This window comes from Cucurbita pepo, chromosome 17 (genome assembly GCF_057944985.1).
Source record: "Cucurbita pepo subsp. pepo isolate OVF chromosome 17, ASM5794498v1, whole genome shotgun sequence".
Taxonomy (NCBI): domain Eukaryota; kingdom Viridiplantae; phylum Streptophyta; class Magnoliopsida; order Cucurbitales; family Cucurbitaceae; genus Cucurbita; species Cucurbita pepo.
This window is the reverse complement of record NC_141814.1, coordinates 11,142,197-11,164,779: the sequence shown is the minus strand read 5'-3', so window position 1 is coordinate 11,164,779 and position 22,583 is coordinate 11,142,197. Positions and strand designations below refer to the sequence as shown.

Sequence of the window (22,583 nt, the reverse complement as noted above, 5' to 3'; positions counted from 1 at the left end):
TACAGAGTGTCATGTAATCTCTTCTTAATTGGTGTTAATAAAGAGTGCGAGTATTTCTGACAAAAAAGTTGTGTTCATACACGTTTTAGAATGGCACAACTTGGATCGCTAGTGAAAATACCAGAAGATTATGCAATAGGGTAATGGGGCACAGTATAAAAGTAACAGTCATAGAGTTAAAGATACCAGAGGATTATGCATAGGGTGATGGGCCACGGTAGAACAGTATAGGAGCATCTAGAGTTGAGCTGTAGTCCAATTCTAGAAATTGTAAGCCATATGCTAGGGAGGTAGAGCTCCTCCTCGAGCGCCAAATCATTTGCGATAATCAGATAAAGCTTGTGGGGGGTGGGGTCAATGGTCAAGAACACAGTTTTCCTGTCAAATACAATAATATAATAGGAATTAGCAATGCAATCGTGAGGAAACGAAAAAGTAGATGTATATACCATGTTGCTAATGGAAATTGAACTGAAAATTTGTTGAATTTAGATTTGGTTATGAGTCGAGTTGGTCTAACTGAGATCGACTTTTAAAATCAACCACTGCGCGGGTGATAATTGAACCCTCGACTTTTGAAATAGTAAGGCATCTAATCTACTGAGCTAAGTATGTTCCTAAGTCTATCCTTAAACCAATAGCATTCTGCATTCTCATGAAAGCAATTTGAATGAATGGTGACTGCTGGGATTATGCTATTTACACTATTTTGAGAAGTTCTTTGCAGTCAATTAGATAGAGAACGGAAAAGGGTGCGCTTACACGTCAACACGATCATTTAGACTCGAGACCATCAAGAAACTTTCCTTGTAGTGAAAGATATTCAATGCCACGTCACGAGACACAACTTTTGAACGATATGCAATCTACCTTGAGCCTGAATAAGCACAAAACTTTGGAGTTATAAAAGTGTCATCCAATAGAACAAATCATTTTCCATAAAAGAAGCAAGCAATAACAAAAGAAACAAGTAAGGAAATCTTCAGTTTGAATTCGTAGTGTGACAAATTAATAAAGTCTACCTGAAGACTTGAGAAGCATGGCCTGCTCTAATGAAGGTAGAGATCCATTGAAAAAACATAACCATGCCCCCGGTGGCAGAATTGTGGATCTTCCGCACTAGGGAAGTGTTAGGCACTGTTTTTGTAACATCCCAAGCTCACCGCTAGCAAATATTGTTCTTTTTGGGCTTTCCCTATCAGGCTTCCCCTCAAGGTTTTTAAAACGCATCTGCTAGGGAGAGGTTTCTGCACCTTTATGCTTCGTTCTCCTCTCCAACCGATGTGGAAACATCTCCCTAGCAGACGTGTTTTAAAAATCTTGGGAATAAGCCTGAAAGAAAAAGCCCAAAGAAGACAATATTTGCGAGCGGTAAGCTTGAAATGTTCCAGTTTTCTTGTCGAGCCAGATTCTATTAGAGCCCACCTCTTTGCATCAAACCAATAGGATATAAAAGGGATGTAAGAGGATAATAAAGTTTTGGTACATGAGAACAACATAAAATCAGCTGCAAGGAAAAGGCACTAAAAAAGCAAGAGATTTTCTGGTGTAGGCAGAACGTGGCGTTTCCAAAGAAGCATATATACGACAAGAGAACTGAGTGACATGCCAACATAATCTTATGAATCTACATCACATGTGGAGTAGGAAGATTCAAACCTACAACCTCTTGAGATTAGTAGTAATGCCTTAACCGTTGAGCTATGTTGAACGTGGCGTTTCCAAAAATCATAAATAAGCACTAATTTATCTTGTCGTCTCTACCGACAATCAACTTATTTTCCAATCTTTGAGCAGCCTCAGTCATGCCATGAGTCTTTAAGGCATGAACCATTGTAGCAAATGTAATGCTATCAGGAACACATTTATTCTCTTTCATTTCCAAGAATAACTCTCCCATCTTTCTCACATCACCAGCCTGGCCATACACATTGATAAGGCAGTTAAAAAGAGGGGTATCCAGTACCACATCAGAATTTTCAATTTGCCTCAAAATTGAATCAACTTTCTCAATATTACCAGCTTTACCATATGCATTAACAAGAGAACAGTAAGTTACAGAGTTAGGCTTCATTCCCTGATGTTTCATTTTTCTGAAGTATTCTTCCATCCTCTTAACATTTCCAGCTCTTCCAAACACATCAATGATTGTATTCATAGTAACAATTGTTGGAGAGAAAAAGCGTTTTTCCATGAAATTCAAAACCGACACCATCTTGTCATACATTCTAGCTTTCCCGTACGAGCTGATCATAGTATTGTATGTCCAATCATCTGGCTCAATTCCCATCAGCTGAAATTCATTATACCACTTCTCCATCTTCTCAATCTGCTCACTATTTCCATAAGCTCTGATAAAAGAATTGAATGTAATCAAATCTGGAAGGCAGCTACCAGTTTCAATCATTTCCAATAACAAGCTTTCCATTTGCTCAAACATTTTAGCCTTTCCAAATCCATTAATGATAGTATTGTAAGTGACTGTATTACATGTAATCCCCAGATATGACATGTCAGCAAGTATGTCCTTCAGAAGGTCAAGACGACGGTATCTTGTGCAACAATCAATGAGAATTGAATATGTATGTACATCTGGCTTGCAGTCAGAAATGGATTTCATTTCATCAACTGTTTCAATGGCCTTGTGAAGGAGGCCACTTCGACCATAAGCACTAACAAGAGCAGTGTAAACATCAATAGAAGGTTTCAACCCCTCAGACAACATAATCTGAAACAGCAAGCTTGCTTGCTCAGGTTGCCTGCACTTACCCAGCATCATCAACAATTTTGTGTATGTTTTGCATCTTGGTTCATACCAATGTTGCTGGCGAAGTAGGCCAAAAATCTGAAAAGATATACAAAATTATTTGGTCATAACTCTTATTGTTGAAATACGACGGTAAAATCAGTTCATTAGTAATGAGCTTTTTCATTTTCATCATGGAAATGCTGTATCAATTCTTTGTTTTCTCAATTGAATTAAAAAAAATGAAGGAAAGAAATTTCTCAAACCTATATGAGCCTTCTTTGGATGGATTCTCGGTTGTTTGGTTAGCTGCTACCTTGAAAGCTCTTGTAATAACCCCTTGAATAAGAAGTTCTTCAGAAGCTCCTTCTCAAGAAATATTTCAAATGGGTTTAAACGATCACTAACAAGACGGGATGCAAGGGTTCTGAAAGCAGAAACAAAGCAAACATGGCTCTTTGGGCAGGCTGGGAGTGGGAGGTATCAGAAACTGAAATGCCCCTCTCTTACCAAAACAGCTATAGAGGTTTTTTCTTCAGGAGAACACCACCGTACGGTGACATATCATCTCAAATAGTGATAGCCTGATTCCATCATGAGAGAAATTTCAGGTAGAAGTGTTAGGAATCACGGGCTCTCCACAGTAGTATGATATTGTCTACTTTGAGCATAAGCTAATGACTTTGCTTTTTGGCATTAGCTCTAATGGCTTTGCTTTTGGTTTCCCCAAAAGACTTCATACCAATAAAGATGTATTCCTTACTTATAAACCCATGATTTTCCTCTTAATTAGCCAACGCGGGACTACTCTTTTCAATAATCCTCAACAAGAAGAAGTTTCGGCCAATGGGTTGAGATTGCTAAAACTAGAGCTTTTCTGAAGAAAGGTATAGCCTCTACAGTTTGGGAGGATTCTCCATTTAGTCTTTCATTTCCTAAGATTTACATAACTTCCAGAGCTGAAGACTTCTGGAAGGATATTGAGAACACTAAGAATTTCACAAAAAAGTAACCATTCAGGCATGGAATTGGAGTTGGATGAGTGATCTCTCCTCAATGACAGAGTAGAATTAGTTCATTTTAGCCGCAATTCATGTAGAATTCATACTTCATTCATATTCAAGTTATCAGCTCGTAATAAAAGATTAAGTTTACTGTAATTCATTGAACTTACTTCTGAGTTGATTGATGATTTTATACACTATGAAGAATACGTAAGAGTGTGAAAGCAATTAAAGATTAAATTTATCCTGACTCATCGATTTAGAGCTTTCGTTAAGAGCCGTGATTCAACATTCTTCACTTATAAATCCAACAAAGACAGAAAGAGTATTCTTAACTACATAGCAATCAATTCCAATCAGTTCCAATCAGTTCCAAGCATTGAAAACGAAGAAACAGAAAAAAGGATTAAAGAAAAAGATCGAAAAACCTTAAGAGTGGTTTCCCAAAGATTCTCCTGAATAGCCTCATCGAGAGCCTCGAGAACAGCTCTCGGCCAAAGGTTATTGTACTTTTTGGAATTGGCTTTTCTCTCAATAGCTCTAATAGCAGCATCTTTCCTCAGAATCCGAGACAGGCCCTTCTTGGGATCTCTCTGTAGGCCGTCGGAGGACTGGTCGGAAGTCCGGTTAAGTTTCCGTGAGCGGGAAGAGGAGATGAAGAAAGGAGTGGGGTTTATGGAAGCCATTGAAGCGACTGTGGAGGTTGGGGGAAAGGATAACCAGCCGAAGATTGGGGCGTTGCTAAGGTGAAGGTGAGGCTCCATTGGCGGGTGAGACTTGAGAGTGGAAAGATTTTTGTTGTTGTTGTTTTTTTTTTTTAATTATAAATTATTTCACCTATTAATTTATTAATCGAAATAATAATAAAAAAAAATTAATGACTATTTTTTTTTATAAAGATCAAATTTTGTAATTATAATTTAGACTTATATTAATTTTATATTTTTTTATTTATTATAAATGAAACAATTTTGTGAATAAACAATGATTTATGAGGATTAATAATTTATATTGAAAAATAAAAAATTATACATTAAAATTTTATTTTAAATAATAATAAATTTGAAAAAATTATCTGAGGACAATTCTTGTTTAATTCGAGCAAAAAAAAATTATATTATTGATCTATGATATGAAACTCGAGTGAATTAACTAGATTATATGATTTAAAATATTCAATAAATAAAAAATAATAAAAAAATTCATTTAGATTATATTATTGATCAAATATTTTAAACAATAAAACTTATTTGAGATTCCAATATTTCTATAAATAATATCCACTAAATTAAATTTAAATAATTATAAGCCTTCTAAGAAAATTATATTTTATATTTAAATATTTTTTTAAAGGATTAAAATAGAAAGTGATGAGAGCCAACAATATTGGATTTTGTAGAGCTAGAGGTCATTCTAGAATCTTGCTAAGGTTCACAAAGAAAAATAACTTAACGAATTCATTCCAACCAAGAGTTGGTTAGGAGATGAATGATTCTTAAATCGAACTTGAAATCTATAATGATCATTTTTAGATTCCAAGATGACTCACTCCAAAATTTGCTTGATCAAAACTAATTCAATGAACCGGTTTAAACACGAAACCTATATAGCAAGATTTGAAAAAAAATAACAGAAAAAATGTATCAAAAAAACACGAAAGTTTTGTTTGTAAAACATGATCCTCAAGCATGAATATTATATGTCTTTTAAATAGGCCAAAAAAACAACCCAAACATAATGGAGTTCATCTACCAACTACAAACTACAACTACCGATAAAAGCCAGTAAACATAAATCAAAGAAAATAAGACATACATAAATTATCTTAATTGGTAGTTCAAGTTTTCTAATCTCCTTTCAATGTCAGTCACTCTATTATTTTATTGTTTTGATATACAATGTATCGGCCTTTTGAATCTTCTTAACTTTGCTTCCTTGTAATCGATCCTTTAGATACATACAAAGGGTCAGTAACATCAATTGAGCTGGTAAGTATAAAAAATATTATATTGCAAATTTCTTAATTCATATTATTATATTTAAAAGATAATAAAAACTTTAATAATCTAGTATGATATACACTCATTTATTTATTTTAACTATAATATATATTAGAAATTATATGGTATCATAAACAATAATTATATAAATTTTATAAAAGAAAAGCACACGTCAAAAAAAAAAACAATTAATAATAGTTTATATTCAGCTTATTACTTCGTTTTGCACTTTTTAACAATTATTTAAATTAAAATTCAATTTTTAAATCTCTCATATATATATATATATGTATATATATATATATTTAAAAAATTTTGTTTTATCGAATATGTCCGTACAAACAGGGAGGGTATAATCGGGAATTCACCGTTGCGTTATTATGCCGCCGCACAACACCACCACCAACCCCATAAATTAGAATATATTTATTCCGAATTATTCGATGCCAATAACGCGGCGATTTTTTCCCGCGTAGTTGAGATACACGCGCTTCGTACGTGGCCCACTTACATAAATAAGGCTTTTACATACAACCCCTCTGACCTTACTTTATTTTCATTATTTCCAATAAATAATATATATTTAATGGGTTCTTAAAATAGAATAAATACTCTTAAATAAAAAAATGTTATTTTCAACCATTTTTTTCAATTATATATTTGGTCGGCGATAGAAGAATAAATGTATTATTACTTTTTTAAATTATTAATTTACTCCTAAAATTAAATGTATTTCCAATAAATAAGATATATTTAATGTTATTGTATTCTTGTTTTTTTAATATATATTTCCTATTTATCCTTAATTCGATTCGAATATTGTTTACCGTATAAATTGATTTTGATTTTTTTTTTAAATTTTAAATTATTTCCTTCAATGTTTATCCGGAAATAAATAAAAAAATAAATAGCCAGCTTTGGCAAACAGTTATTTTCCTTTTATCCATTACTATAATATTGTAATTGTTTTGGAAAGTAGGGTATATTTATTAAAATATTAATAATTTATATTTTTTTAATAAGAAAAATATAAATAATTTTATTCTCATTTCCAATATATATTAAAAAAAAAACACATTTTTAACCTCTTTTCTTGTGTATTCAACTATTTTGGTCGGACAAGATGCCTTTTTATAAATAAAAAATAAAAAATAAAAAAAAGTCAACAGAAAAATGGTCAAAAGTCAAAGTTATTTAAATATTTAGGATTTATGAGAGTATTGAAATACATTAATTATTCTTGCAATTTTTTTAATTTTTAAAAAGGAATTAATATTACCAAATACCTTAATAATTTAAATAAATATTTCTAATCTCAACCAATAAAATTGGATAATTTTTAAAAATCAAAATTAAATGGTTCTATAAATCACATAAAAAAAATATGAATGTTGAAATTTAACGGATAAAATTTAAAAATATTATTTTAATTATTTTAATAAACATTTGAATATTTTTTATGAAAAAGATTAAATTATAAATTTGGTTTATATGATTTTTAGAAAATATATGATTTTAAATATTTAAATTAATATTTAGTAGAGAAAAAATTTATAATTAAAGAAATATTTATTTATTGATCGCCTAAGAAAAGAACACGAGGGCACGCGTTCCAAACCAAACGAAAACCCAATTGCAGCGAAACGGAGAAGGAAGCCAGCTGGGCCTATAAATACGAATTAATCACCGTTGTTCTTCCACCTCTAACCATAGCTTTTATCTCTCCTCCATTTTTATGGCCTTCCCCTGGGACGTCTTCTAATTTTTCAATCATCTCCTCTATCTCTCGCACAGAGAGATCCGCTTCTCTGTTTCGATTCCTATTGCGATCGTTGCAGAGATTTCGATTCCTTCGACGTCTCCATGGGGAAGTTCATCGATGTTCTTGACGCTAGCGTCAGGATTGTTGCCAGATTTCATTCGCATTGCCCTCAAACTGGCCGGATGTACTACCATCCGCCGGCTAACTCCGATGATGGCCATCATTCTGACAACCAGGAGGAGCTTCGCCTCGGGGACGGCGCTCGCAGCGGTGATGTGTCGTCTAATCAGATCGTTCGTTGTGATGCCGAGGCCGCGGTCGCGGCCGCCGTTCTCGGCGGCGATGTGTCGTCTCATCAGGTTATTCGTTGTGGTGCCGAGGCCGCCGTTGTCGGCGGCCGCGTTGAGAGTAATGAGTTTATTCTTTACTCTGTCTGATTGCGATTGAAATAGAGAAGTTCTGGAATGTTCTTGAGATTTCTCTCAAATCATGAAAAAAAAAAAATCGAAAAGTAGTTTTCGATTTGATTTTCCCTTTTTGTTTTGATGATGATATTTTATTCGTTAAGAGATGCGGACCGATCGTATCCTGATTGTTTTAACAATGATCATTATTGAAACTGATGCTTTACAAATATACCGATTTCTGGTTATGAGTTCATGTTCTTGAGCTTTTTTTTCTTCATTCTCTACCAGGAAAGTACGCGAGAAAATTGTGAGAATTTTTTTCGTCTCGTTTGATAATGTGAAAAAGAAGAGAAAAGAATCTGAAACAAATTAGACTTGCATTAAAAGCTCCTAATTATAGTAATTTAATCTGACATTTATGGATTTCTGTTTCCACCCGTGACCTCCAAGAAAAGTTTACTTACCATTCTCATCCTCGTTCTCTGTCTTTATTTCATTTTCGCCATTCTAATTTTGAAATTTCCAATTCCCTACCTATAGTTTTATGTGATTACTTGGCATATAAGGTAAGGAATTAATTAAAGAAGATAAGTTTGAGTGTCATCTTCGTTAGAGGAACACAACTCTCCATATGGTATGATATTGTCCACTTTGATCTTAACTTTGCTTTGGAAACACGACTCTCCACAATGGTATGATATTGTCTACTTTGAGAGTATTTTTTGTTTATAAACCCATGATCATCATCCAACACCTCCTTTCTAGAGTCCTTTGTTCGACATTTGAGGATTTACCAATCTAATGGCACGAGTAAGTTTAGGGTATGACTCTAATACCATGTTAGACAAACACGACTCTCCACAATGGTATGATATTGTCCACTTTGAGCATAAGCTCTCGTGGCTTTGCTTTGGGCTTCCCTAAACTCTCATGGCTTTGATTGGGCTTCCCCAAAAGGCTTCATACCCATGAGTATTATTTGTTTATAAATCCATAATTATTTTCTAAATTAATTGATATGAGATTTTCATCATTCAACATCCATCACATCATTGAAGCCCAGCGTCTTTGTCGAATCCTGCTAGTGGTCGAAGCACAGCCTCTCTCGCTAAGCTCAATTTGTATTTTGTAATAATTATAAATTATAAATTAAAGTTAGTAAAATTCCGCGCACATATTTGTAAGATTAAATTTTAAATTGCACTGGTTTGGATTGAATTTTGTGTCTAATAAATTTTTAAATTTAAAAAACATTTGACTAAATAATTTTGAATAAATCAAAAACTTAATTTTCCTTGAATTGTGTGACGTAGGAATGGAATTTCCGTCTTCTAGATGTTCTATGCCCACTTTTCATTGTAAAGGGTATTTTTTTAGAGTATAAAATATTACACAATTTTAAATTTAAATTGTTTAAAAAATAATTTCTATTAATTTAGAATTTAGATTTTTTTTCTTTTTTTATTTTATTAAACTTTGAAAACTAATTTAGATTTAGACTAAAAAGTGAAATATTTTGAGGGATGGATTAAAAGAAAAAAAAAATTATATATATATATATATATATATATATATATATATATATATATTTATTTATTTATTTTTTTTTTCTCTTTTTGTTTTAGTCCCAAAAATGTATTTAGACCATGGTTAACTTAACCATGGTCAGCAACCGCGTCACCGTCGGCTCAAGTTGGCCAATCACCCGCCACCGATTTTGTACGCAATAAACCATATTCTTCTTTAATTTCTCCGTCGCTTTTTCTCGACGACATTGGGTATCGAATTCCGTTGAAAAGCTTCGTCGTCAACGGGCAGCCGGCGTATTGACGGTCTTTTCCGATTCAGTAGGTTTTCGATTCGTGAGGATTCTCTAAGTTTCTGACCACTATTTTCTGGCTTGAATTACGATTTCATACAAATGCATGAATAAGTTAATATTCTTCTCTAGTTTCTTGAGATTTCTTCTGTCGATTCTTCATTTACGTCCATTTCCTTCAGTTCCGATTCTGTTTTTTTAAACGATCCAGGTAGTGTGAACTTTGATGTCTTTTGTCTCTCTGCTATGTTTTTCCTTCGTTCTGAATTCCTCCAACTCTCCTCTTCTGTGCTTTAGTCTGAATCTAAACTAGTATGGAGCTTATTAGTTCTCTTGTCATGTCGTGATTCGATTTTTTTTTTTTTTTTTTTTCATTTTCCCCCTTTCCTTCCGATTTTGGATCTCGGATTACGATTTTCTTCTGTTTTGTACTATTAAACGATAGAAACGGACTATTCGACGAAATTGGAGTCAGAAACACGCTTTGAATCATCCGCTGTGCGAGTTTAGCAACATTTCTGTTCATTTTAGTTGTGGTTAGGTGGTAAATTGGCGTGGTTCTCGAATCAAAACGCATTACCCCCTTCATTCCTATGATAAATTTGAGGTATCGATTTGGTTGCTGGAGGGACGACTATCGAGAATCTCCATAGATTAATTAATTTGTTTACTTTTCTCAGATTTTCTTTCACAAGATGATATTAATATATGTATCCTTCAAAGGGCAAGATTAATTACTGAAGTTATACAATGAGTCTTAATGTGCTGATTTAGAAGTTTAAGCATGGTCCCTTTCTTTTCATGGAGTGGAGTTACGGATTATTCAGGACAAAAAACCATTGGTTTCAGGTTTTAATTGCTTATTTCATCATCGCCTTTTTTGTTGCCAGATAATATGGTAAATCTATATATATATATTTCTTTTTATCCCCCCTCCTTTGTATTTCTAATTGGTTGAAAGTAAAATAAGTTCACTCAGACTAGTTAAATAAACTGTATTTCACTTTATTTGAAATTAATGTCAAATCTATCTGAAATCTATTGACTTCTGGTATTGGAATGCAGCAGAACAATTTCGAGTTGTGTTGTTGGATGAGAAAGGTTGCTTAAGATTTGAGACTAAATGACTGAGATGGATTCTGACAATGACTTCACATTTTGTCAGGCAAGTATAATTTTTATGCTATAAAATTAGGTTATAAGTTTTCAATTCAATGACATGTTTCCTTTTTTTCTATCAATTCGCCTTCTACAGTTGTCATAATGTTTGACATCCAACCTAAGTTATATTACTGTTACTGTTATATGAATATATTAGTAGGTGGGTTTACCTGAAAAAGATGATAAAGAGGCAAAGGATCTTGCATATGACATAGGTGATATTACATTGAGGGATGAATTGACAAATGGCGCCGTCAGTAGGACGAATGTCATTTGGGATGATAATTTGTCAAATGATATCACTTCCAGAAAGCAGGCAACAGTGGGTTCCTTGCATTTCAATGTTACTGATATGTCGTCTTCAAAACAATCAAGCACACAGTCAACAGAAAAGGTGCCAAAAGATGCTGAGAAAGTTGCGAAGGTTTCAGGAAAACAAGGGACTGCTGGGCGTAGGCCTGCAACTCGAACAAAGGTTCCTTTTGAAAGGGGGTATAGCCAAATGGATTGGCTTAAGCTTACTCGAACCCATCCTGATCTTGCAGGTACTTGTGGTGTTATGAAACTCTTAGAATTTGATCTAAAAATCTAAATCATCCATGACATGATTAAGACACCTTATTCCGTATAATGTTGAAATGGTATCTTGTGAAAGGGCCTTGCCTATGTAGCAACTGTTTCATTCTTCTTATTACAAAAGACACTTTTGTATCTTAATTTGGTTAAAAGATACTTTTGGTCCTTGAACTTTTATGAAGGTAACTATTTTTATCCCTAAATTTTAATTTGTAACTGCATTTTCAAATTGGTAATAGTTTAACCATTGAACTTTAGTATGTAACGATTTAGTTCTTGTACTTTCAAATTTGGTACAATTTAATCCCTATAGTAAAAAATTCTATCAAAATTAAGTTTATGTAATCACTTAGTCTTTTAGTTTATAGACACACTTAGTTTCTAGTGAGTCTATCCATCTATATATATTACAAATCCCATTAAATCCTAACAAATTTTAACATAGGATTCAATTTCTAGGAAATTGGCGGTACAAAGGCTGACTAGTAGAAACTAAAGTTCACGGGACTGAAAGTGTTTTCTTAAACCTTAATCTTATGACCTTGGCACATATGTTGATGCTTGTTTGGGCTATTAGAGGATACAAATCGTTTGCAACTAGTTGCTTCTTGGCATGTTCAGGGTTCAGAAAAGCTTCTAAAGATCTATAGTATCCAAATTATGAACTTCACGGAGGATCCACTTGTCATTTCCGTTTGTGTTTGTAACAATATTAATATGATAGTTATTATTTGTGTTGCAAAATAGGACAATTTTATTGTTTTCAACATTACTGGTAATTTAATGTTATAAATTCTTATCCCGAGAAATTAATGCAACTGATTTTCAACATTTGTTTTATAATTGTGAATTAGGATTGAAAGGCCAGTCAAATAAAAGGCTTATCCCTATGAGCGAAGTTAAAGAACATCAGACCGAGGGCTCGATGTGGACTGTTCTGAAAGGTCGTGTGTACAACTTATCTCCTTACATGAAGTTTCACCCTGGAGGTATGGGCATCCACAATTTTTCTATATTTAATTTTTTCAGTGAATTTGTTATCCATCTGGTTGTAGTCAGTGTGTCTCTGAGGACCCTAGAGTTGGTAAAGTAGCATGACTAGATTTGTAATGCATGTTATGGTGTCTTCTGTGAAGGATGATTATTCTCCTTTATTCATGACCTAAGTTACTCATAAATACTAGCTTCTAGTCCTACTTATATGTTACTGGTCTACTCTCATGCATAACTTCTAGTTATTATTTGGGTTGAGATTCTTGCAATGCATGTTTTAACTGATGCTGAGACGCATTAGATTACATCATAGCCATTTTCTTTTGGGTAGACTTGAAGTATTTGACCTCTTGACAAACTTCTTTATCAGGTGCTGATATACTCATGAAAGCAGTGGGAAAAGATTGTACATCTTTATTCAGTATCCTTGGAATTTGGTTTAGTTTTTTTTTTGGTTGAAAAGTATCACTTCTTCCTCTATGGAATTTTACTGTTGCCACCTACACCTAGTTCATTTTCCATGCAATTTCAATTGGCTTATTGAATGAACCCTGAATTGGTGTCAAAAAGTTGTCCTTAAACAACCTTCAGATAAATACCATGCATGGGTGAATGCTGAATTTTTGTTGGAGAAGTGTTTGGTTGGCACTTTGGATAATAGTCATTGACAGTTTTATGGCATGTAGCCTTGACCATGTCTAGATGGTGTGTTGCATTGCACAAGTAGTCAAAGATTTGGTATCAGAATGTGTTGGGAACGAACTTACTTGAAGGTTCGAAGGTTCCGAGCAACGATAGTATGCACACTTGAATTTGATTTTGAATTAACTTCTAAGATATATTACCTATTCTTAAGCATAGAAAGTTAGGTATTTTCTGGATATTGCAGGGCACAAACCAAATAAAAATCTTGACGGACAATGTTTATATCTATATATTGTGACTATCCAAGATTCTGTTGTGCACCAGGACCAACTTTAGTCTAAAATATTTGGTTATCTTGATCTTGAAGTTCATTAGACTTTGATATTCTGGATTGGTAAACACTATACACTATGAGATCTTGAGTCTTTTTCTCAACCTTTTGAGTTATTTCCAACCATATTGGTTGAAGATAAAAGGGGCGACACAATGTTTGATTTTGGAAAAAAACTTGAGCCTCCAGTTGTGGTATAGATCTCATAAGTTGTCAATTAGCCATTAATAGTGCCATGAAAGATCGACTTCATCTTAGTTTGATGTTGTCAATTAGCCCTTAATGGATCCCATGAAAGATAGGCTTCGTCTTAGTTTTGAAGTTACCAAAGATGTATTATATATATGATTAGGGTTTTTAGCCCAAATTCTTCTCTTCTTCTCCATTGTCTCATGGCTCGATCCTTTCGTGTTGACCCAAATTCGTACTATATTGGACGTTTTCCTGCTAGTTTCACCTCTGATTTCCCTTGTAATTTGGAGTGTCCTCTTGATCTAATTTTATCTATAACATTGTGTATACGAACCACAACCACACTCTTCTCAGCACCAACTACTTTGTTTTGAACACTTTTTAATTTTTAATTTCCAATCATTCCAATGTTTATGTAAGGAGTTTGTTCCATGACTCCTTTTGTCTATTATTATTACAATTTATCTCACTAAACTTCAGACATACGAGTTCTTTTCTTGTTGATTCAAAAAGCAGTGAGTTCTAAACAGCACTAAGCCTTTTACATTAGCAATTTGCCTTCACATTGCTACAAGATTTCCTAGCCAACTTTCTTCACACCTCCAACCATTTCCTTTTTCGAAAGTACCCAAACACTTGCCACAAACACCTATTATCACTACAGATTTATCTCGAATAACTCTTCATACATTTTAAAAACGAAATTTTAGGGGTTAAAAAAACATTTTTAAGCACTTGAAATTTCATTCCAAACTAACCCTTCAACTCATGTTCACCATATTCGCCTTTGATGTTGAAAGGAAATGCTTCGAAGACTTTCAGTTGCACGATGAACTTTCAAAGGTTGTAAGATCAAATGAACTTCAATTGCACTTTCTTCTCCAATAATATTTATAGCAATTTCTATCATATTCATAGTCATTGCTTGTCACAATCCATATCCATTCGGGGTAAATATATTATTCGAAACGACGAAAAAGGAAAGATAATTGAAGTTGGTTTTCTTTGACCAAAACAGGCTTCTCTTCTTTTTATGAAGATAAAATGGTTCTGTTACAATAATTGAAGCCACTGCATGATCGGGAAGTCTACGCAACTAATGCATATGTGTGCGTGCTGTTTCTTTTCCTGTGCTTATAGTCGTCGGCATGGACAAGTTATCACCAAATTTCTACAACTCACCAATGAAGAAGTGGTTATAACCCCACAGCCTTCCTAATGAAAACACTGATAATATATAAAGCACTGAGCTAACAATTTGGACGTAAAGTGACAATAACAATACAATAAAATTTCAGACCTCTTGATCCTCATTGTCGGAAGACGACGTTGCAGCAAAATGTTGACGCTTCGGGCCGGGTGCTCGGGTACCTGTTACAAGAGACTTCATGCACATCTGCTTCAAAGTGTTTGTGAGAAATATAAGAAGTTTTCAACCTGATAAGAGGTGGTAGTCCAAAAGTTCATCTTCAGCTTAGAACAGACAGCCCAACCAAGAACACAATGCTTTGAGATAAATTTTGGATGAAAACCCGATTGAAAATTTTCTCGGATTTCTTTCATAGATGGAACTGTTTATACATGAACAAATGCTGTTGAAGTCGCTGTACAGACTTAAGTTAGCAGTCCAAAATAGAGGGAGGGGCAAAAACTTAGAAGGTAAAACCTAAAAGAACTAATACGCCAGATTGAAGATATATAAACCTATAAATTTGGCTTGCTTGCTTCGAGTTCGAACGACCGAGACCAGAAGGAGATCACCCTGGAATGTTCCGCTTTGTAGCTTCCATTTTCAAAAGAAGATCTTTAATATCTGCTTCCATCCTTACCTTCAAGCTCGAGTATTCTCGATGAGCTCTTTCTAAAGCCTGGAGTTCCCCGATTTTCTGCTTACGCACGTCCTCGGCTTCAGTCAAACGCAACTTGGCAATTCTACTTGTGTATTCTTCATCTATTTTTTTGTTTTTTGCAATAGCAATGCGCTTTAAACCTTCTGCTTCTCTTCTAGCATCGTCAGCTCGAGCTTGAAACATTTTGGCCTCTGCATGTTTTATTCTAACAATACTGTCCAATTCATCAAACAGAGGCTCCCTGTGAGAATTTATCTGCAATTCTGGCTCCATTACCCGTTTGTCGCTCCGTTCGAAATTCAAACTAGGAAGAGTAATGGCTGCTCTTTCCATTTGGGGAACTTTTTCGGGATATACGGATTTCAACCATGGCGCTTCCAGACATGACCCTGAAACTCCGTTGTTGCTTTTTGATGGATCCTTCCCGGACGGTAGCGGTGTCTTGCCGAGCTTGGAAGAATCAGCAGCATCTGTAGCCACATATCACAAAAAGGTAGAAATTAGCAACAACATTCCCATTCACACCAACAGCACTACTAGACACTCTAATTCAAATCTCAACAAGTCATAGCTAAATGAACTTGTCAACTATCACAAGACATTCCTGAAAAAGAGCTGTTTCACAATGAAAACCAACAGCCAGGCTGCTAAAAAAGAAAACAAGAAAAAACGTTGGATGCACAAAAGTCATATAGTAGTCAAATCTAGTCCGGATTTGGAATCCGGATTCGGCACCTAATGGCCCCAACATTCCCCTACATCTCTCGTGACATGGTCACATTACTTACTCCTCGCTTTTAAGAGTGGAAACTATCTCTGTAGACCAATACGAGTCCTTCCAACATGCTTTATCTTCACTCACATGCATCCATGCATCCTAGAAAAATTCTCATGTCACCCAACATAGAATTGCTTAAAGCAAAACAAGTTTAATTATACAGTTCTTATGATTGAGTCACCAACAAGGAAGATGCACCTTGTTGGTGTAGGTAGTGACTTTCAATTTTTCAAGTCTTTCTTAGTCATCTTATCTTCAAGATTGCTCTCTAGGAATGGGGTCCCGATTTATTCATGCACCCATCATTTATTCGGGTCACATGCCCACTAGCTTCCTTCCTGGTTCGTCCCCAAACCCCATCTTACTAGAAAAGGTGCCACATTGATACCATTTATGTATAACAACCCATACCTAGGATTGGAAATCCAGATTTGGCTAGACATGCTCACATTACTTACTCCTCGCTTCTAAGAGTGAAGACTATTCCCACATACCAACATGGGTCATTTCAGCATACTTTGTCCTCATTCACATGCATCCTAGGAAAAAATTTAGGAGATCACCCAACATATAATTGCTCCAAACAAAGCACGCTTAACTATGAAGTTCCTACAATTGAGCCATTGTAAAGAAAGGTACACCTTGTTGGTATAGGTAATGACTTTCAATTCTTTAAAGCCTTTTTAGTTATCTTATCTTCAAGATCGCTCTAATTCGGATGTGGTCTCGGTTCATTCATGTATCCCTCATTTACCCAGGTGTCACATTAGCTAAGAGACCATCTTTGGCAAACAAAATAAAGGAATGATAAATTCTGATGCTACCAACCAACCAACCAAGAATTCTACAGAATAAGACTATATCATTTTCAATTGCAAGGCAATAAAAGAAGCCATAACATGTAAAGCGTAAACTTAGCTTACCAGAAATGAAAGTCATAATATGAGCGTACACCTCTGGAAGATTTGACTTATTGGCCAATCTTGCCAGCATACGGCCAGCAAGTTCATGAAGTTGTTTCCCTCTCACGTCCTTGCTAGCACAAAAAATTCTTCTAACATATTCAAGTTCCCTAGAGAGAGGTTCAGCCGCCCAATCTTTTGCAAAATTTTGAAAAACCTCTTTCACAAACCCAAACATCTCTGAAGGGTGATCACAGGCAACACAATGAAACTGCATTTCAGTTGCTCCTCGGTCTCCCGTAGCACTCGGACCGTTTCTAATATAAGATTCGCGCAAGGCACAATCCACATGGCACCAGTGAAGACAAACATCACACCCAACCCAACTACATGTATTAGACGCCATATCAAATTTTGAACAAACAAGACACATACAAGCACTGCAAAATCCATTTTTTGGACCACAAACTTTACAATCACACTCATCCACAGGCAAAAGATTCCTGCATGACATATTTCGGCATCTTAAGTTTAGAAATATCTCAGCTAAGTCGGTCGATCCAACGGAACTTACTTCCTTAAGGAAATCTGGTAGACCAGTTTTTAGGCCAACCAAGATTTCCAGCTGTACTCGATGGCATTTAAGTAGCATATCGATAGTTATGTCCGATCTGTTTTGCAGTGCTTTCTGAATTGCACATAATTGACCACGTTTTTCGGCATTGGACATGATCCCGAAGATACTTGCTTTCAGAAATGCTCTGAACTGATCTGACATCTCAGTAAATTTCTTGGACATTTCATTCACAGGTTCAGTAATTAGTCTGGCCACTAATGTGTCTGTAAAATCTGCACCTCCTGTCGGAAGCTTTTCCTGTTCCTTCAAACTACTAGTTCTATATAAACTACCACTGCTAGTCTCTAGCACAATCCTCCTCTTCTCCAAATTATTAGTTAATCCACCATCGTGAGATCCTATTCTCAGTGCAGGCGATTTAACATCATCATTGGGCTTAGAATTTCCCATCAACTGTTTATGAAAGCTTAATTGCCTATCCAGCCCACTCACATTTTTTGAGCTTTCTTCCTCACATGAATGAGGACCCAGAATGGGTTGAAGGCAGCCATTGCCATTCATCAAAATTCTTTGATATAAGGGAAGTTCCTTCGACTTAGTCTCGTTCTGTGACTGTCCCACCCAAGCTCCTTGAGAAGCCTGATCAATGCCCTGAAATATCGGGCGACTTCCAACGGATTGTTCAAAGTTGTCCATTGAGTTCTGATTCAAAGAACAGCTTGGGTTGTGAAAGAAAGAGTGAGACCCTGAGAATGACATTGATGGGGCGAACCCATCTGAATTAGTGCAAAAAGTGTTGCTTAGGGACTGTACACTTCTCCCACGACTAGGGGAACTCGGCGCTGGAATCGAATCGCCAGTGGCACCAATAGGTAACAAAACATTTGGTAGGCTAAGAGAAAGATCAAGAGGCTCGAGCATAAGCTTTTCGTCCCTTCGCTTACTATCACCAGATTCATCCACTTTCTCTTGTTTCCTCACGGGAGATCTTGTAAACAACTCAAACCCCCTAGTACTTGGCCCTTCCATATCATTGTCCCTACAAATTTCAGCAGCTCCATGTTCTCTATCTGTCCAAGCTCCATCTTCTGCAGAATATGCTGCATGGGAGGTTGAAGGACTAACAGCCACGCTTTTGCCTTTATCTCTAAAATTTTGAGTCAGTGCGTTGGTAGCTTTTGTTGTCTCTCCATCTGACATTTCTTTTTCTACCTCTTTATCTGATACATCAAAGTTCCTGGTCTTCACTTCTTGATCGATGCCCTTGCTTTCCTTGCACTCTTCATCCAACTGAACTGAAGATTCTAACGAGTTCTTGTCATCCATCCCATTACCTTGTTCTCTTTCACCAACCGAACTGTCTCCCAATTTGTTGCCTTCGTCAGCCACAACATCACGTTCATCCTTGGTAGAATTCTCCAAATCAATCGATACATCCCGACTTTCTGATAAACCAGCGTCATCACTGCAAGCTTCTCTCTCTTTAGCCACATCCATGCTCTTATCCAACAACTCAGCCTCTACTACAACACTACCTTTCTGAACTTGGTCTAGATTCTCACTTTCAACCTCCCTCTGACCATTATCAGACTTCAAATGTTTTTCTTCTACCAATTTATCTTCACTCTTAGGAAACGATTCAGCTTCACATCCAGTTTCAGATTTGGGGTCTGGTTCGGGTTCAAGATTTGGTTCAGGTTCAGATGCAAGTGCAGTTTCAACCTCAGGGTCAGGTTCTAATTCTCCTTCCTCCATTTCACTGTTATTCCCACTATCGACCTGCAAGTCCTCCCCCTTTTTCACCTCAATACTCTTTGACTGCTCGCTCTCTGAATCCTTCGACCTTGTCGGTGACTTGGACTTAGATTCTTGGGCTCTCACACCCCTTGAAGCCAAGCTAGGAGAGGTTCTTAGTTTCGATTGCTCACTACTTGAATCTTTCGACAGAGATGGCGATTTCACATCTCTCAATCCCTTGGGAGAATTCCTCCCACTCCCTCTCTCGTCCAATCCTCCAACACCACCACCTCTGCTCCTTGTTCCCTCATCAACATCTTTATTCCAACTTCCAAATCGCCGCCATGAAGATACACTGCCTTCTCTCCTTGACCTGTCCCGCTCCGATCGAAATCCTTTAGGGCACACCCTGCGCGACCCAGAGTAGCTTTCTGACCTATGAAGACCAATACGATCCCCTCCACCGCCACCTCCAGTACTACTGGCATAACCCCTACTCTCTCCGCTTTCTCGAAATCGATCAAACCCTTTTCGCCGATCAACCCCCTCAAAATCATGATCTGATCGCTTACGCGCCAGCCTCGACCCTTCCCGATCCTCATCCACCGATCGATCCCGATAATATCTACCAGACGAAGATGACAGATTCTTCCGAATAGCCTCGGATTTATGGTAAAACACTCGATGAGAAGACGAGGTCCGACTCAACACAGGATCCTTACCTGGATTTTTCTCGACGTACGAATCAAGATCGTCGCAAGACTTCAACCTCTTCATCACGAAATAAACGAACTACGAAATCAAACAAACAGCAACAACAAACTGGAAAAAGGATATCGGGCTACAAAATTCTAAACCTCCGCCGATAACCCATATCGAAATTCACGAAAATACCCCGAGAGCTAGGGCTTCAAAGAACCCTAGCTTTGAAACACAAGCGGCGGTATAAGAAAAGAGAGACGATGAAGAGAAGGAAAATAGAATCATAGAATCGGTCACCGGAAAAGGAAGGAGAAATGGAAGGCGGCTGCGGGTGGGGGAGATTGACCGGCGACGGCGAGGAAGGGGGATTTGAGAAGGGACAAAATGGGAATTCAGGAAAAAGGAGAATTCATCATCGGGTTTACAAGCTCAGTCCAAGTAGTCAACGCAGTATAAAAGCAAGAGAGACAGAGTTTGTTACGCAAAGTGCTCAAATTTTGCAGTTTTTATATTTATTTATTTTTGTTATATTAAAATTTTAGAGTGAATTTTAGTTTTATAAATATAAGAATTAATTTAATTTCGTGTTAAATGAACATCTCTATTTACGATTATGTCCTCCTAAGTGCCATTATTCTCGACACGTGTTTAAAAATAAATTTATTCATGAATTAGAAGATGTTTTGGTTCTCGCACGTTGGTAATATTTTTCGGATGATATTTGTATTATTTTTAAATGCTTTAATATACTTTTTAAAATAAATTTACATGAATTTAGAAGAAAAAAATTAAAAAAATATATCAATTTCTCAAAATTTTAGAGGAATAATTTAAAAAAATTATAACTAATTAGGAGAAAAGTGTAATTTTAAATTAGTTTATTAACAAAATAATTAAATTAAATTAAGTAATATTAATATTTTAACTAATAAAAACAGCCTACCATTTATTATTTTACGTTTAATTGTCATGTTTTGTGATTTGCCAGCTGAGATCGGGAGAGGAAAGAGAAGACGGAATCAGAGCCGTCCACGTGGCAAATCAGACGTCAGAAGAAAGGTTGTCAGTATTGGGTTTGACGGTTTGACGCTTTCTTGAATGTTGTCACGTCGCTGCTTTCTGACTCTGACATTAAAAAATAATGGCTTTTTTTTTTTTTTTTTTTTTTTAATTTTCAATTCGAAATTATTGACTTCCAATTTCAGCCGTTGGATGCCGTCGGTCACAATATGCCACGTGTAGGGTAAAGGTGAGACCTACAGTCAAATGTCAGACGAATTTATTATGGGAAAAAGGATTACCAAATTCTCTCTTTTATTTTTGAATGGCTTGGCCTATTTCCAAAAGGTCAATGCCCTATTTTAACTATATATATATATATAATTAATTAATTAAAAATTTTGAATTATTAAAGATAATAAATGCATGTATTTGGATAGGTAGTATAATTAATATTAGAGTTAAATGTTTTTGGCTGTTATATAGGTTTTGTTTATTGGAAAAAAATAATTTAAATTATTTGATTGAATTAAAATATTTATATTAACTATATAACTTAAAACAATTGAGTAATTTTCTCTCTTTTCTCTCTCCATTTCAGAAAAGAAAAAGAAACCTACATCAAGTAAAAAAAAAAAAGTTAATTAAGAAACCTACATCAAGTAAAAAAAAAAAGTTAATTTAAGGGTGTACGTGAATCGAGTTAGGTTAAGATAATCTTTTGGACCAATTCAAAAGTTCGAGTTTGTTGGCTTAGTAGCTCAATCTTTTGGACGAGAAAGACAGACGAAGAAGGATTGAGGAGAACGTCATGCATGTTGGGCTGGCGTTGGGTGAGGAGGACATTCGTGGAGGAAGAGTGGAGTACACTCAACATGTTATGCATGTACATGCATGCAAACTACATAAGAGGAATCGGGTTGGACTTGGGAAAGAACGAGAAAGAAAAGAACAACATGGGCATCGAGTGGGTATTGGGTTGGTCGAAGAAGTTTTTTTTTTTTTTTTTTTCAAGCTTGGGCCAACCTTTATATTAGATAATCGAGTTGCGTTGAGTTGACCTGGTCATTTGCACAGTGAATCTATACTCAACCCAAATCAAATCGAGTACACAAAAAATCAACCCAACCCTTATAATTTGAGTTGGATCGATTGTTCTCGAGTTGAATGTAGACCCCTAAAATTAATATACAACAAATATAATAAAATCTCATAAAGACAATGGTAATTTAATCAAAATTTTAATACACATTACAAGTGAGAAGAGAAGATTCAGACTTACCACCACCGACTCAAACGGTATACAAATGTAAACATAACTCATCAAAACATACATCATTGACTAATAAAAGTTCAAATCTCTCGTAAAAAAAATCACATACTACATGCCTTCAAAGTTTAT

General features: G+C 35.5%; 3 protein-coding genes and 1 long non-coding RNA gene across 7 annotated transcripts; 1 reads left to right on the top strand and 3 right to left on the bottom strand.

The window, feature by feature from the left end:
* LOC111778946 (uncharacterized) lies at nucleotides 1-1,132 on the bottom strand. Its single transcript, XR_002812616.2, has 3 exons — nucleotides 1,023-1,132; nucleotides 763-877; nucleotides 1-378 (listed from the first exon to the last, which is right to left on the bottom strand). It is a non-coding gene; the product is annotated as an uncharacterized LOC111778946 (long non-coding RNA).
* Nucleotides 1,133-1,503: 371 nt separating this feature from the next.
* Nucleotides 1,504-4,560, bottom strand: LOC111779197 (LOW protein: PPR containing protein). The gene is made up of 2 exons (XM_023659292.2): nucleotides 4,179-4,560; nucleotides 1,504-2,845 (listed from the first exon to the last, which is right to left on the bottom strand). The coding sequence occupies exons 1-2, from the start codon at nucleotides 4,512-4,514 to the stop codon at nucleotides 1,742-1,744; spliced, it is 1,440 nt and encodes a 479-aa protein (XP_023515060.1). The 5' UTR covers nucleotides 4,515-4,560; the 3' UTR covers nucleotides 1,504-1,741.
* Nucleotides 4,561-9,608: 5,048 nt separating this feature from the next.
* LOC111779163 (cytochrome b5 domain-containing protein RLF) lies at nucleotides 9,609-13,401 on the top strand. 3 transcript variants are annotated; one of them, XM_023659238.2, is made up of 6 exons: nucleotides 9,609-9,766; nucleotides 10,807-10,903; nucleotides 11,060-11,444; nucleotides 12,330-12,464; nucleotides 12,839-12,889; nucleotides 13,060-13,401. In XM_023659238.2, exons 2-6 carry the CDS (start codon nucleotides 10,862-10,864, stop codon nucleotides 13,134-13,136), a joined length of 690 nt encoding a protein of 229 aa, XP_023515006.1. In that variant the 5' UTR covers nucleotides 9,609-9,766; nucleotides 10,807-10,861; the 3' UTR covers nucleotides 13,137-13,401. The 3 variants fall into 3 exon arrangements, with proteins under 3 accessions (XP_023515006.1, XP_023515005.1, XP_086975132.1); XM_023659237.2 differs by having other exon boundaries at nucleotides 9,610-9,766; nucleotides 10,804-10,903; XM_087119006.1 differs by lacking the exon at nucleotides 9,609-9,766 and adding an exon at nucleotides 9,835-9,852 and having other exon boundaries at nucleotides 10,804-10,903.
* Nucleotides 13,402-15,154: 1,753 nt separating this feature from the next.
* Nucleotides 15,155-20,595, bottom strand: LOC111778369 (protein OBERON 4). Of its 2 annotated transcripts, XM_087119005.1 has the most exons (3): nucleotides 19,324-20,595; nucleotides 17,188-19,287; nucleotides 15,155-15,956 (listed from the first exon to the last, which is right to left on the bottom strand). In XM_087119005.1, the coding sequence occupies exons 1-3, from the start codon at nucleotides 20,255-20,257 to the stop codon at nucleotides 15,394-15,396; spliced, it is 3,597 nt and encodes a 1,198-aa protein (XP_086975131.1). In that variant the 5' UTR covers nucleotides 20,258-20,595; the 3' UTR covers nucleotides 15,155-15,393. The 2 variants fall into 2 exon arrangements, with proteins under 2 accessions (XP_086975131.1, XP_023513920.1); XM_023658152.2 differs by having other exon boundaries at nucleotides 17,188-20,594.
* Between the last annotated feature and the right edge of the window lie 1,988 nt (nucleotides 20,596-22,583).

Excerpts from the sequence above, each read along its gene's own strand:
- LOC111779197 (XM_023659292.2), bottom strand. The coding sequence starts at position 4,514 with ATGGAGCCTCACCTTCACCTTAGCAACGCCCCAATCTTCGGCTGGTTA. Across the intron at positions 2,846-4,178 it reads TTTGGGAAACCACTCTTAAG|ATTTTTGGCCTACTTCGCCA; the intron begins GTTTTTCGATCT and ends ATATCTTTTCAG.
- LOC111779163 (XM_023659238.2), top strand. The coding sequence starts at position 10,862 with ATGACTGAGATGGATTCTGACAATGACTTCACATTTTGTCAG. Across the intron at positions 10,904-11,059 it reads ATGACTTCACATTTTGTCAG|GTGGGTTTACCTGAAAAAGA; the intron begins GCAAGTATAATT and ends ATATATTAGTAG. Across the intron at positions 11,445-12,329 it reads AACCCATCCTGATCTTGCAG|GATTGAAAGGCCAGTCAAAT; the intron begins GTACTTGTGGTG and ends ATTGTGAATTAG.
- LOC111778369 (XM_023658152.2), bottom strand. The coding sequence starts at position 20,257 with ATGAAGAGGTTGAAGTCTTGCGACGATCTTGATTCGTACGTCGAGAAA. Across the intron at positions 15,957-17,187 it reads TATTATGACTTTCATTTCTG|ATGCTGCTGATTCTTCCAAG; the intron begins GTAAGCTAAGTT and ends ATGTGGCTACAG.